The following is a 16,753-nucleotide window of genomic DNA, read 5'->3' as shown; positions in this document are numbered from 1 at the left end:
AGTCTCGAATTCAGAAAACGGTCATGCAAGTCAAGAAAAAGTCACGAAATTTAGCTTTTGAGTCACGATTTTTTTTTTATCTGTACAAATATAAGTACAGACTGGAAAATTTTGTTCTATAAAACGTCAAAATTCACCACCAAAAATGTCTATGGTCGGCTTTAGACGCTGCCAAATCACAAGCAAGGCACGTTTCCATCGCAAGCATGGAAAATTCGGCCTAATTCGCACCCATATTCGTTCTTAGGAATGTTACGAAATTTTATGGTTTGGTAAAGAAAAGATCACGAAAAAGTAACGAAATTTCATTTTGGAATTTTAGTAGACACCCTGAATAAGCATATTGAATCTGACGACGTAATCATATGAAAATGAAAATGAAAATTTTAAGAGTTACGTCCACGGATATGCCGTCTAGGCTAAAGAAGACAGTGATTATGAGCATGGGCGGCGATTAGGGGGGGCAAAGGGGGGCAGTTGCCCCCCACTTTTTTGAAGTAACTCATTAACGTATATAGCTTCATTTGAAAGTGTTATGTTTTGTATGTATTACTGGTTCATAAAAAATGGTGCCAATAATATTTCCCGTTGCGCGAGTACATATTGGTTGTCTTCTCGTGGAGTTAAGTAAGCTACAGGAATTACGTGTTAGTTGCAGTTCAAAGCAATTAATATTGCAATTGCGTATTTCTTTAAATTTTGTAGCATATGCTTGTAGTATTTACTGTCTTTCATTTTCTAACAAGGTACATTCGCGAAGTGTACCCTCGGGATTCGTGTAAAATTGATTCAAATGCAAAGTTCTCCTCGTCACAATGTATATTGTACAAATTTTAGCGGCCCATACTGGTATTTATGTACCTTCATATATCCAGAATTCAATCATATACTAGTATAGCGCTCAGACATGAGATTGCTTTTAGTTTCTTTAGATGTAACTGGACATGAATGTGGGCATGTGAAAAACAAATTTGATCAAGTACTGCTTCTCTGACACATGCTACCAACCCGAGCTGCCATCTTGGATTCAACTTTCGTTTTTTCAAAAGGGAATAGGTGTAAGTGAGACATCAAATTCATGTACAATTTTCTCGGAACTCGCTGATATAGAGGATTTTACTGTAATTTGTACCGTTTGCAAGGTATTGCATGTTAAATCCTTCCAGGCATTTCACGAATAGACATTGCAGAGTAATATCAGTTACACATATATTTTTGATGTTGACAAATCAAAACAATTTCTAACTGGAAAAAATATTGTAGATATTAACAAACTCCTTACAACATTGGTGTCATAATCTTATTACATTTCTGTGAGTGATTGTATTAGTTCCATGATATACTACAACAAAGAAGTATTGAATAACGGTTAAAATGCTTAATGTAAATTCAGATACGACCATATTTAGGTGAAGACCATTTCCGTATTGACGTCTGTGTTTCTGTATTATGTACGTTCAGAGAATATTTCGTCAACGATAAATCACGTAAAACATTATATATACACAGCGGGCCCTGCATAACTTTCTATTTGATTCAACATTCATGAAGTGCCTGACATTTAACATGCAATAGCTACGATGACACTCACTACATTAGTGAATTTCCGAGAAATTGTACATGAATTTGATGTATCACTTGCACCTATTCCCTTTTAAAAAACCGAAAATTGAATCCAAGATGGCAGCTCGGCTTGTAACATGTGTCAGAGAAGCAGTACTTGATCAAATTTGTTTTGGACATTCGCACGTTCATGTTCAGTTACATCTAAGAAACTAAAAGCAGTTTTGTGTCCGAGCGTTATACTAGTGTATGATTGAATTCCGGATATATGAAGGCTCATAAATACGCAAATTACCAGTATGGGCCGCTAAAATTAGTACAATACACATTACGGCAAGGAGAACTTTGTATTTGAATCAATTTTACACGAATCTTGAGGAGACACTTCGCGAATGTACCTTGTAAGAGTAATAACATATATGTAATGTCATGTGTGGAATTATAAATTAAGTTGTTCATTAATCTCCAGTTTGAACGTAACTTTTGCAAAACAAGCCTCATTATTCATTACTATAATTAATATTATCCTTTCTATTTACTTGTTTTGCAAATTTTTTATTAAATAATCTGATCACACAATTTTCCAGACAGAATTTTAAGATGTTCATGAGTAAGGAATCAAATCTCTTCTTACACTTTCGTTGTTTAAGAGTACAAAGGCTAGTATCTACTTCTGTTGCTCTTATCAATTTATTTAATAAAATATGAAATACGATATATGGTATTTTAACCGAAAAAGATAGTATCCTATTAGTTATACAACCTTTCGTCAAACAAAGTGTTAAAACAATCAGATAAACTAAGATTGATATACAAATATTCAGATCATGCCTTGCCCCCCCACTTTTAACGTCCAATCGCCGCCACTGATTATGAGAAATGAATGACAGTGGTAGAATGAAGAAAGTGAAGGAAACGGAAAACTCCGAGAAACCCTCACACGCGGTGTTTATCCCCACAAAGATCAAGTGATGCGAGCTGGGGTAGAAGCAAGGACCTCATGCACCAGAGATGAACGCTCTACCACTTAGCCACCGCAGCCTCCATAAGCATATCAAAAGTAAAGTTAAAGTGAGGAGAGAAGTCATCCAGATTAGGTCAGTAGAGTAATACCACGGATGTAGCTACAGAGGGAAGGGCAAATGGATCCCGATCCCGACCTCCTAAAGCACTACTTCCTTCCCAATAAGGTTAATTTGTTATATTTATTGAAGTTGTTTGAAAAATGTTAATAATACAATGTGGAAGAGAAAATATTTTATTAAAAATAAATAAATCACGTGAACATGTTAAAATAATTACAACAGCTGTAATTAATAATCCACTTTGTACTTTCATTTGCCTAACTGGATGCACATGGCCGATAATTTATTATTATACTATTGTATAACAATGTCTGAGTTTGGTCTTATTTTTTCATTTTTTTTTTAAAATTGTACCTATATAAACGTAGTTTGGTCTTTCATAAACAGTGTTTGTTTTCCCTATGAATTGCTCATTTCTAGATTTTTTAAAACCTGTGATTCCAGCTTAATACACTCCCAAGACTTACAACTTTAAAAAATGCAAGATTCTGGAAATAATAATATAACAGGGGCGCACTCAAGGGGGGTCCACCGGGTAGGATCCTTCCCCCAAACTTCCTAATTTAACGTACATTTGGATAATTTCTCAATAAAACTATAATTGTGTATCAGAAAAATATGATTGATGTAGTATGAAAGTTTAATCGTGGACTACTACTGTGCTCTTTCTCTTATAAAAACATTCTAATTTTATATTTTTTCCCCTGAAAATATAGGTGGAAATACTTTACAATTGCGTATAGGGGGCAAAATAATGCCCGTTCAATAGTTCATAGACATAGTGGCTTCTAGTATTAGACTTCCTCAAAGCTTGGACCTCCAACAAAAATTTCTGGGTGCGCGCCTGTATAATAATATGTAGCTACATGTATGTATCTATTTACGGTGAGTTATTAATGTTTTCATAGTCTTTAAAAGAAGACTCTTGGTTTGCTTTTAAAATGTGAAACGCCCGGCTCTCCTGAAAGTCGTGCACTCCCCTAGAACAGAATGGTTCGTACGTTCGATGTTTTACAGAGAATCGAACCTAGAACCTCATACACTAAAGGCGTTAGCCACTAAACCAGGGAGCAACGCTTGATTGTGTATTGTAAGCATACTAATTAAAAGCCAGTAATTTGTCGGGCTTGCTCATCTTAATGGGTCTTATGGGCGGTGGCTCATAAAGAAATTGAAAGGCCAGATTTATTGGCAAAATCATGTAGTTGATAACTTTTACTTAAATTGCAGTTTATAATTTATCCAGTTGGTTCCGAAATTACTTGTAGGGACCCGCGGTGGTTCAATGAGAGCGTTTACCTCTTGTGCGTTGGATCACCAGTTCGATCCCACCTGCGCCAAATGAGCTTTGTGATGGACAAACCCCGTGTGTATGAGTTTTCTCTCACTTTTTTCATTCCTTCATTACCATTCTTATCATCAACACCGTCTTTCTTAGCCTCGGTCCATCATTGTGGAATGTTAAATTTTTAAAAAAAAATTGTCATGCGTTACGATATGGAAATAACATACAGAATTCACATTCATAACTAACCTTATGTAAAAGTTTGCAAATCTCAACTACCACAATGAAAAAACAGAATATCCTTCCTGAATGTTATTCCAGTGCAGTGGGGATTTGAATTAAGTGGCAGTGTGAGACCATGAAACTTGTAGATATCGGATAGGGTAGCAAGATGGAAGGTTTAAAATTAGAAAGTTGGCGTGGAAGTTAAATTGAGATGATTTGACAATTACATAGCTTGCCTTACTTGTAATAGTTAGATCTTGGATCAATATTAACAAACTAAACCATGTTCACGAAGAAATTAAATGTCAACTAAAAGCAGGGAATGTATGTTATTATTGACTTAAATCTTTTGTCGTCCCGAATTCTGTCGAATTTGAAACTTAAAAAAAATATAAAACGATAATCATGCCTGTTGTTCTCTATAGTTGCGAAACATGATCGACCACTCTGAGCGAAGAAAGTAGACTGAAAGTATTGGAGAACAAGATCCTGAGATAAATATTCAAACCCCAAAGGGACGGGAACGGGGAACGGCGGAAGCTTCATAGCGAGAACTGTATAACTTACACCGTTTACTATTGTTAGGATCATCAAGTCGAGGAGGCTCAGGTGGGCAGGTCATGTAGCCAGGATGGAAGAAAGTAGGAACGCTTTCAAAGTTTTAACTGCAAATCCAATTGGAAAATGTCCATTAGGAAAACCTAGGCGCAGATGGAGGACAATATCAAGATGGATCTCGCAGAAATAGGAATACAAGGTAGAAATTAGATCCAGTTGGCTGGAGAGCTTTGTGAACGTAGTATTGAACTTCGGGTTCCATAGGCCATGGAGTTAGGTAGGTAGGTAGACTTTAAAGAGAGAAGTGAAATATGAGCACATTCGGAATGATATTAAACCGTTTAATAATTCTGTACTTCGAAATCAAGTAATTATTAGGTAATGTTGAAATAGTTCTTGTATTGATAGCTTCTTTTTGTATGTTTGGTTTTTAATGATTGGGGTTAATGTACCGTTTTGAGGCGCGACAAAGTTATTTAAGTAGACTTTTGCTAAAAGTCGTGTCTTTCTTAGATAACATTAAGTTGTACAAAATATTTTATAAAACCCGAACAAAGCTAGGTCTTCCAGATAATGTGTGAATATTCTAAATAATCCCACATGTTCGGCTATTAGACACGAAGATAATTCCTACAGATTAGCATATTATTTAGTATTCTTGTAATGTATGACTTTTGCCACTTTGAGATGAGCCCGATCTTCTCTTGATGACGTAACTGCAACGTGACAGAACCCGTAGCTGCTGTCATTTTTTTCTTTTCCGGAAGCAAATCTCCATATATATTTTGTTGACGAAGCGTTAATAACGAAGTTAACAGTAGCAATGGCACGTGAACTTTGAAACAGGGAGTGATTAGAGGCGATGGGGCTTGTGGGAGAGATAATCGGGGACCTCAGACCTGGCATTGAACTTCTCGCGCAGACTTCACAATTCTCTCTCGTTTCGCTTATTTAGATAGATTGGATCTGTCTCATGGCTATAGCAGACGTGATACGGTGTAAAACTATAAATTTTTACAGTGCAACGGAAACTAGAGCAAGATGACTCACGTGTGTAAAATAATTACCGGAATGTGTTGAAAGTATCTTTTTCTCATCTTTTTTGCGAGTGACGATGCGGTGGTCTTTGATCGAAACATACAGGTAGGTAGGTTATGAACAATCACCGTAGTCTCAGTTGTGAACTGGTAGGCATGGTGAGTTAACTGAAAGTAACAAGTAAAACTATGTTGGCGGCGGCAGAATAGTAATAAAGAGTCAAATAAGAAATAGGAAAACCAAAAATGGATCAAAAGATTGTGACCTTGGCCAATAATTAGTTTTTGGATCAGGGCCACATAATTTTTGAACGGCTTGTAAATCGAGTTTTCCTATTTTCTACGGAATAAGCACATCATACTGAGGTAAGTGATAGCTTGGGGTTGTGTACACTATATGTTGTTCTTCAGATATAAGGCCTACAAGGAAATTTTTGATTGAAATATGTTGAATCATTTGATCCAAAAAGAAAAATCGTAGCAGATAAGGCAGTGGTATACAGCAAATCGTTCTAGGGTAAAGGAAAGGCGGGCTTTTGATATAATGCATATAAAGTCCTCATTTCGAAAGTCCTCTTTGAAAATATGAAAACTTCCCTAACATACATAATATTATTTTCAATGTGCTACGTTACGAAGCATGAGTCTTGACAGTGCATAAACTTATATATTTACCGGGAAAGAAGAAAATGTTTATGAAAATCCATCTGTTTTAACTTCGCGTTTATATTGGTATTTAAATAAACTCCGACACGTTTCCGCTATAGTGTAGTAATAAATTCGTTACTGTGTACTGTATATCCAGCTAGACAATTGAGAGTAACAAAATGTATGATAAAATCTACAGAAATGAAAGTGCATGATTTAATTTCAGTTGTGTTAATTATTTTAACGTGCGGACATGATTAAAGAGAGACATTTTCTTCCATCTTCTATTATAAACATGCATTTGGTGTGAGTATTGAACAAGTTTAATAAGCATAGCACAGGAACCGCATTTGATTCCCCGTGATAACACCCCTGATATGAACAGAGAAAAACATATTTACATTGGAACATTTGTGTGGATTTAAGTTGACCTTTCACAAAGGAATGTGTCGCTATGCCCATCCCAACATGTTTACCAAGATTTCTTTCCTTAATCCTTATCAGTCGGATTCCAAAATGGCCCAGGCAGACTTAGTAATTTATAGTAAAGACAATAATAAACCACTTTATCTATATTATATTTTTTACTCTAGATCAATGAATGGAACCGGAAGTTGTAATAAATTCCTAACACTTCCTTTTTAGTAAAGACTTAAGAGGCCTAATCCCGGCGAAATTAAAATACCGATAATTTTAGAGTAATTGCGTGATATCTTCGAAAAGATAAAAGATAATTGAAATGTGGAACAAGAGCGCCCTAGACAATATTATTTTGCGTGAGGTACCGTTATCACAAGTCACCTAGTGGCTTTCCGTTTTCAGCCGTTTAGAAACGCGAAAATAAATGCCGATTTTCAAAATGGCTCGAAATCGAAAGCAGATAAGTGAGTCGTGATAACGGTATCTCATGTAAAATGATATTGTCTAGGACGCTCTTGTCCCACATTTCAATTATCTTTTGTCTATTTGAAGATATCACATAATTACTGTAAAATTAGCGGTATTTTAATTTCGCCGGGATGAGGCCTCTTAAGGATGAAGACGAATTGTATTCTTAGGATACTTAATCGAATGCAGGAAACCGCTTCTCACTATCTTTTACCGTTTTTGCTTTGTAGTGATTAACGTTGAAATCAGAAATGGTTGGTTTCTATCACTTCCGGGAGCACCCTCGTGGCTGTGTGGATAGTGTACGCGCCTTTGGCGTGAGAGGCCCAGATTCGATTCCCGGCGGGAGCGTATGTGGTTTGGATCCCGCGTTAAACTGTAGGTTCACGTCTCATATAGCCTTGCTTCTGAACAAGACACTAAATTCAAAATATCACATCTTCTCTACCACTTACGATTCCTAACTCTTGACCTTCTTATATCCTGGTCAAAATTCATCGTGATCCAAGTAGAGGTCTGCACGGGCCGGAATTTTTAACCCGGGCCTGGCCCGTGAATTTACAATGTGAGGCCCGGCCCGAGCTCATGTCATAATCAAACGAGCCCGAATTACGGAAACTTAATAATTAACGCAAAATTGTACTTTTATTTACAGCAATTACAGATTTAATTTTGCAGTTGTGCTTTAAAAGTTCTGCAGAAAGAATGGTGCAATATATATCGTTGTACAGTATATTTACAAAGTTAGGCCCGAAAAGGCCCGAGAAATATGGTTGTATATTTAAAAATTTACGGCCCGAGCCCGTGCAGACCTCTAGATCGAAATAGCTTTCGAGACTTTTGTCGCGAACGGACATATGACACATGGACAGAATAACTATATAAAATGGAATTTTGATCAACTAAACCCCTTTAAAATAAGTCTTCAAAGTAATTATGTCAGTTCCATAACAAAATATAAATAAAGTATGACTTGAGTAGTCTGCAACTTTAATACAAGTATCTATAAAAGTCCGCTTCTTTTGTTCCTTTCCCTTTAAATGTTGTGTAATCGGTTTTGAAGATAAAAGATCAATCACGCGGAGCTTCTTAGCAAGAGCCTGTAAATTAAAATAAATGGCAGCAAATTCTCCGAGATTGACATCAAGAATCAAAACATCAGATTAACTATTTTGTATCTGTAAACAACTTAACAAACGGTGCATCAAAATACAATGAAAAGACTGAGATTGGTGTGAATGAATCATAGTAATTTAAAAATAAAAACAGCTTTTCCGCTCCTACCTTTCTTGAATGAATATCCATCTCTTATTTCAAAGCCTTAAAACTGTATTTCTAGGTAGAATTATAGTAAATAGGCATGATATTATTCAATGTCATAGAACTTTTCCTTCCGAATGTAAATGGTGATTGCGTTACTTCCTTTCATTATAATAACTACTACTCTTTAATAAAGAGGTTATCATTTTATTGGACCTTGGGTAGTGGTTCAATTAGGTTGTGGTGTGTAGTGGGCAGGGGCGTACCCACAAGGGTCCGCTGGGTCCACACCCCCACCAGAAAACTTCCTACTTAAGAGTCTTCATCCCGGCGAAATTAAAATACCGCTAATTTTACAGTAATTATGTAATGTCTTCAAATAGATAAAAGATAATTGAAATGTGGAACAAGAGCGCCCTAGACAATATTATTTTACATGAGAAACCGTTATCACGACTCACTTATCTGCTTTCGATTTCGAGCCATTTTGAAAATGGCATTTATTTTCGCGTTTCTAAACAGCTGAAAACGGAAAGCCACTAGGTGACTTGTGATAACGGTACCTCACGCAAAATAATATTGTCTAGGGCGCTCTTTTATCTATTTGAAGATATCACATAATTACTGTAAAATTAGTGGTATTTTAATTTCGCCGGGATGAAGACTCTTAACATACATTTGTACACTTTCTTAATAAAACTATACTTGTTTAACAGGAAAACGATAGATGTAGCATGAACATTTGATTTTACACTTCATCTGTACTCGTTGCTAGTTCTATTGTATTTTTTTTTTCGGAAAATATAGGTGGAAGTATTTTACAATTACTTATCGTGTACAGAATAATAGCCGTTAATGCCCGTTTTAATACTACATAGTCATAGTAGCTTGTAGTATTGAACCCCCCATAAAGCTTGGACCCCCTAGAAAAGAAAACTGCTTGCGCACCTGGTAGTGAGTCATAGTAGTCGTGGGATATGTTGCTGGTGAATGTTTCACATACTTATTGGCCAACACAATGTCTAGTACAGTGGTCTGCAAAAGTTTCTCATTCTCAGGTTTCTTCTGACAATTTAGGTAGCTATTCTTTGATCATTTAAATACAATTTCTATGACTTGCAAAGAATTATATTTTTCTTGCGTTGAAGAAAACTGTTCAAATTATTGCAATAGCTCCAATGCTATTGACGAAAGAACATGTATAGGAACATATACTTCTTCTTGTAGCGGTTCCAGTAGTGCTGACACAAGGTTGATAAAAACGTGAAAATGAATGCAAGACACTTCCAGGAACCTATTATCAGACCTATCTTTTGGATCGACTTTCCATACTTGTATGGTGCGGATCCCAACGATCCATATAGACAAGGCTTCAAGCCATGTTGCCTGAATAGCTTTGCGTTTTAATCAGGAAATGGAACGGAAATTAGGAATTCGTGTTGTTCCGTTTGAAGACATTCGTGTTGATGACAATCCAATGAATATTTTTTCAGAATTTGACTTCTTAAAAGATTTTTCCAACATCGGCGCCCGCGCATCCTCTCTCGTCTCGAGAAGTCTTTCTCGTGCTTGGCTGGAGTTTACTCCAATGGAAACTGTGATGTCGGGCGATAGTTCACAGTGCTGAGGATCCAATAGAATACCATCGATGATAGTAGCAAGGATTCTCGCCAAGTGAGCACCCCTTCAAAATCTGTCCGACATTGAGTACCTGGTGTATTGATCAAACTGAGTAGTTAGTTCGCTCTGAGCCGTACAGAAGCAAGTTTTCAAGGAGGAGGAAAATCGGGGAAACATCACAAAGAATATCCAGTTTAAAATGAAATCGAAAGATCTTGAAATATTTCAAAGTGAAAATTGTAAAACTCGATGACGTGATTAATTTTGAAAATGAGTCACTTCAAAAATATGCTTTGATATATTGTCTTAAGAAAAGAAATACAATATATATTGTATATTATGATCTTGATAACCTTATTATTAGTTAATTAGTGCACATAACGGCCATGCAAAACCTTAAAAGTGTGAGATCTAGTCCGGGGCTGGGAGGGGCTCAGTTTTTGAGTGACAAAACTAATTTAAGCTATTATTTATATATTTTTGAAAGTTTATAGCAAACTCATGATATGCTTGTCATACTCTGGCTTCTTACTGATCCCTCCAGTTTTTATCTTCTAGATCCGCCACTAGACTGGGTGTTTATTACGCATTCTTTGTAAATACATTCATTTGTCTTTTTCAATCTAATATTGAAATGCAGTACAGTATATAAAGTCTTGTTCAAGAACTTTCGGCCACCCACTTTGCCTTAAAAGGCTGTATTTTGTCGATCGTACGTAGATCCTAATACTTTGGCTCTAAATATAGAGCTCAAAGCAAATCAACAATTGTTTGATTAACTCAGGCTCTAAGAATGCATGTCGTTTGAAAGGGGTGGATAGCCATGGTTTTTTTCCTTTTTAACGAGACTTCATATGAATTGTGATATCTAACGTCGCAGTTTTTTTAAAAATCATTGTTGCTTTGAATTTGATGTTTGGAAATTGCTGAATTTCGGAAATATTTTTTTTTTCTCTCGGAGCTACCTTGTTTTGATTTCAGTGTCTCTTAAAGTAATTGTAAGCGTAGGAATTTGTCGGAACTCATCAGAAAGAATACATGTTCGAGGAGTGTTGTGACAGGTTCATCGTTAAAAACATGAGTAAATGTATTTTTGTTCTTCTGACTTATTGTAATATTAATTTTGTTATGCTAAGTTGCTTAATTCGAGTATGCGAGTTTACAGGGAATCGTCATTAGCAAGGGAAAATTTTCCGTTTGCAATCGAAATATTTATGATTTTATATTCCTAATAGCAACGCCTACTGAGAACACTGCACTTTTCCTTTAATGCATTGCTAGCACATGGAAGTTCATCAACACTACATTGATTACGCAAACCGGCGTCGTGTTTCTTTCGGTTAAAGGCCTGTAGTATGCTCTATGACCTGACTAAAAGCTCGCTGATATATATATATATATATATATATATATATATATATATATATATATATATATATATATATATATATATATATATATATATATATATATATATATATATATATATATATATAAACAATATATTGTAGTTTATTAAGTACACGAAGATAAAGATTATATGTCGAAGAAGTATATGTATATTGGTTCTCAAGCTATGTATTCAACGAATGATAAATTTGTTTCGCATAAAAATGAATGTGTATCATATGAACGGAAAAGGTACCCACCTGTAGACCTACAGTTGTTCAGAATTTTTACTGACATCTGTCAACGTTAAGATTTAAATAAGAAAATATATTTAGTAGGGATACGGCATATCGAAATGAAATGTGCACACTCATGAACAGGAGCAGCTCTACCATATGTGCAACACTTGCATTTAGACGGGTGCGACAAATTTCGAGGGCGGCAAAATCTGTCGTAATTACATTATTTAAAATAAATATTTCTTGTTGGAAACAGAATATTAAGTACACTTTGTTACATTCAGTAAATAAATTCTACAATATATAAATAATATATCGATTATAGAAGTTACTAATGTGAACAAAATGATATAGCGAGCTTAAAAGCTTATGCGTAGTTTTCGAAAAACTAGAGGAAAGCCCATTTCTTTCAATATAAAAATTGACGCTGTACGGGAACCACGTTATCTATGAATATGAAACAGATTCTGGTGTATATCTTCATTAAGAGGCCTAATCACTGCGAAATTAAAATACCGCTAACTTTACAGTAATTATGTAATATCTTCAAATAGATAAAAGATAATTGGAACAAGAGCGCTCTATACAATATTATTTTACGCGAGATAACGTTATCACGAGTCACCTAGTGTCTTTCCGTTTGCAGCCATTTAGGAACGCGAAAATAAATGCCGATGTTCTAAATGGCTGGAAATCGAAAGCAGATATAAGCGAGTAGTCGTGATAACGATATCTCATGTAAAATAATATTGTTTAACAAGCACTTGTTCCACATTTCGATTTATCTTCTATCTATTTGAAGATATCACATAACTACTGTAAAATTAGCAGTATTTTAATTTCGCCGTGATGGGACCTCTTAAGCTATTCATTGTTACACTAATGACTTATGTGGTTGATGAAATGAAGCTCAAAATTTTAATTAGCTGTTAAACTTTAATTTCTGTTTAACTACCGTAAAATAATGTCCAAGATTTCACATTTCAGTCGATATAACTTATGACATTGAGCTGAACATAATGGCATGCTTGGGGATAAGTTCTAATGATTATTTTTAGAAAAAATTGTAAATAAAAATGGTGGAAAACGTAGTAAAGGACCTTATCGTACTTCTTGCCACTAAACTTCTATTTTAAAACCTTGTAGCTGCTAAAGCCTCAGCATCGCGTACTATGAAAACAAAATTGGTGAGGGGTTCATTTAGTCAAATATTAGCAAATGCGTCCACGAACTGTTATAGGCGCCTTTTAGCTCCTGCATTCACTCCGTTTACGTTATCACTATTCAAATCACGCAAGTAAATGATGTGCGTATTTTCTGATGAAAGAATCTCTACATACCATTTTTTTCCCCTTTGGGCGCGGTAGCTTAGTGGTAGAGCGCTTAATTCTTGTGCGTGAGGTCCCTGGTTCGATTCCCGTCCAAGTACGTTCGGGTGTCCGTGGGTTTTCTCGGAGTACTCCAGTTTCCTCCTACTTCATCATTCCACCAATTCTCCCATCACTCACGTGCCTTGATCATCGTCTCCCTTAGCCTAAAGCGCATAATCGTAGAACGTTGAACTGATATATGTCATGATCATTCCCCCCCTCCCCTATCCATCTAAGATTCGAAAGAAACACGCAGCATGTTTGAAAGTGATTTCCTACATCTACTTTCATAGTTAAATTTCCAATATTAAGTCCAAGTAAGTAAGGTAATAGTTAAACTTTTCCACTGGTAGACTCCATTCTGAGTTTCAAAACTCAAGCAAGCGAGCGAGTTGTTTGCGCCCTTTATCGAAACTCCCACATATGAAAATTCATTTCTCTACGTAGTAATTCAAAATTAAAATATGATGATAGTGATAACTCTCTTTGTCCACCTTAATTTTCCGAAATTTGTCTTATCAACGATCTTAGGATTAAGAAGAACACTTGTGTAAGATTTCAAGTTCCTAATCTGTTTCGGAAAACTAGTCGATGAATTTCTGTTTGATATAGATTATTCGATAGTCTAGTTCCACTCTGAAAAAGTAGTAGTTTATTTATATTACTTTAATATTTGCATTACAGAATCTTATAACTCACGTCTTTTATTTTACTTCGTAATGATAGTGATTATTGGTCTAAATTATTTATTGTATTTTATAGCGTAACTAACCGTAAGTTGATTTTAAATATTTCATTAGTGCGTAAAGAAAGAAAAAATATAATACAGGGTCTAAAGAAGTAAGGGGACAAACTCAAAGATAAGATTTTTCCACTCAATTAAATTTTGATACGAAGTGTAAAAAAGTCGGCATGGTTTCTACTATTTTCAAAATGCCAGAAAAGCAAAAGACTAGATTAAAAGTTAAGATCTATAGCGATCTAGTGACTACAAGGATACTAATACGTAAGACTTAAAGAATGTCATAATTTGACCGCCTATGAATTATGACGTAATAGAACGGATGGTGAAATTACCGCCTGTGAATTGTGACGTAATAGAACGGGTGGTGAAATTACCGCCTGAGAATTATGACGTAATAGAACGGATGGTGAAATTACCGCCTGTGAATTATGACGTAATAGAACGGATGGTGAAATTACCGCCTGTGAATTATGACGTAATAGAACGGATGGTGAAATTACCGCCTGTGAATTATGACGTAATAGAACGGATGGTGAAATTACCGCCTGTGAATTATGACGTAATAGAACGGATGGTGAAATTACCGCCTGTGAATTATGACATACTAGAACGGATGGTGAAATTACGCAGAAAGAAAAATTACTCAATGACACTGACAACTTTATTTTGTACTACATTGGAAGCAGTAGATCGGCAGAGGAATTTAAAGCTCACATATTGATATTATATTTTTTTCTTGTGTTGTAAATTGAGAATGTAGTCCCACTCGTAAGAACTGGAAACAAAAATTAACGAAAATTTTGATAACTATATTCTGCAACCTGATTGTCTATTAGCAACGGTAAGAGCAGAAAATTAACATCTGCATAGCGAGAGTTGTGGCATATTTTTCTAAAAGCTACCGACCCTTATCTGAAATCTTACTCATGAAAAGCAATTATATATATGGTTAAATGGATAAAACTGTGGAAAAAACAGGATCTCTATATTCCCAATAGGATCTCTAGTGTCAGCACCCATTTTACGAATTTTTAGCTTCAGTGGATTCAGGAAATGTCCATTAAAAAAAAAAAAAATTCGTTTACACTGCGCAATTTAGAAAATGAAAGAACAAACAAGAAGGAAAAACTTGTTTGGGGCATTGTGTACTTTATCAACGCCATCTGTATCCCGGCGGCGTTGGCTTTATACTAAGGGACTATCTCATGAAGTTTGTCCCTTTCACTTCCAGTTAACCCTGTATAAAATTTGCCTTTGATATAAATTTCATGAAGCATTGAGAATAAGTAAATGGGAATGTGTTGTTTCTGCATGAGATGTGTAATATGAAAAGCTGGAAGAATACATAATTAATTATGCTATCTGGATTTTTGGTATTAATCATGCTGTTTAATTTGTGTATTGTGATCGTAGTACTTAAATGATTTTGTACCTGCGTGTTTGTTACAAGCGTTCTAAAAGTGTACCATTGTTTTGCTTTTCAAGGACTATGTGCACTACATGTAGCTCTTAATGAAATGCTCTCTCCTCGTTACACAGAAGATTCGGCCCTCTTTTTATATAAATGTAACAATTCTGAGAATTTGCTTTTCGGAGAATCTCATCCTGTGGCCATTTGTAGTTTGCAGAATTCCCGTCTCTCTTTGACTAACCAGTAATGCCTAAAACAATGTCGCTTAAAAAAAAATCTACAGTGATCTGTTCGTATGCTTGCATAAGTAGCTACAGTGTATAATTAAAATTGGATATATATACACATTTTTTTTGCATAGTTAAACTATAGCAGGACTAGATCAGTGTTAAAAATAAGTTCTTAGTAGATTTTTACCGATTAGTAGTTTTGGGTGTATATACTTGTTCTGGGTTAGCTAGGACTAAATTATTAGTATCCTTAAGTTCGGTGTAGAAGTTCCGGAATTGTGTTCCGTTGGAAGAACACCTTCGATTTTTTTGTGTGTCCCCGGAGCTTAATTTCAGACAAGTTCAGTCCCATGTGTCCAAAAGTTGGACGTACTTCGCACAAATAACAGTAGAATAATAAAGTTCATGAAATCATATTTTAGTGCTTCCGTATACCAAGCTTGTGTTCCTAGTTGAGAAGTTTTCCTGAATAATAGTTGAGAGAAAATCGTACTAACTCAATCAGACATGACAAGATAGACTTTTTTCTTTTCAAGTATGAAAAGGTCGAGTTATGTTGAAGGCATGATTTTTTAAATTCAAAATGAACATATTCAGTATAGCATATTAGAAAAAAAAGCAGTATAGAACATAATGCACAAAATAATTCACGAAGACACGTCAGTTTAGTAAAATAATAATAATAATAATAAATAAATAAAAATTGTGTCAAAATATTCCACATGTATCTGAATACTACTTTGTCAGGGAAAAAATCAAATTGTTAAAAAAAAAAGTAATAAAAGGAGTAACTTGGTGTGCTTACAAACTTCGTCTGGCGATCGGAAGTGATAAAACAGTCTTCAGCAAATCAAGAGACTCAGAACAAAGGAACCACCCATTATTTTACCACTGTCGGTTATTCTCGGCCATGAGTCTGTTTTCGCCTACTTTATCTTTTCTCCTATTAATCCTGATGAAGCGTTGAGATCCACTTAATTGCAAAAATTCTGTTTCTGAAGTAATGTGTCTTACTAAATTATGTTCTGTTATACAGGGTGTTTCAAAACGACACAAACAATGTTTGGGAGGTGATTTCTGACACCAAGATAAGACGAAAAGTGTAGACCAACCTGGGTGCACAAATGCTTCCTTTCGGCGTTACAGGCAAGGCGAAAACATGAAAAAATTAACTTCGAGGGTCCATAGCTCCAATATTAT

General features: G+C 35.3%; 1 protein-coding gene across 11 annotated transcripts in view; it reads left to right on the top strand.

The window, feature by feature from the left end:
• The window catches only part of Dmtn (transmembrane and coiled-coil domain 2 protein Dmtn), a 404,032-nt gene that overhangs the window by 276,145 nt on the left and 111,134 nt on the right, over positions 1 to 16,753 (top strand). The window contains exon 1 of one of the 11 annotated variants that reach the window (XM_081756077.1): positions 5,608 to 5,859. The exons of the other annotated variants lie outside the window; for them this stretch is intronic. Coding sequence (XP_081612203.1) covers positions 5,831 to 5,859 — 29 coding nt within the window. The 5' untranslated portion in view covers positions 5,608 to 5,830. Of the gene's footprint in view, positions 1 to 5,607; positions 5,860 to 16,753 lie in introns of those variants that run through there. 11 annotated transcript variants of the gene reach the window in all.

This window comes from Thermobia domestica, chromosome 4 (assembly GCF_964235325.1).
Source record: "Thermobia domestica chromosome 4, izTheDome1.hap1.1, whole genome shotgun sequence".
In the NCBI taxonomy this organism is placed as follows: Eukaryota; Metazoa; Arthropoda; class Insecta; order Zygentoma; family Lepismatidae; genus Thermobia; species Thermobia domestica.
The sequence above is the reverse complement of the archived record's forward strand: the minus strand, read 5'-3'. Positions and strand labels throughout refer to the sequence as shown.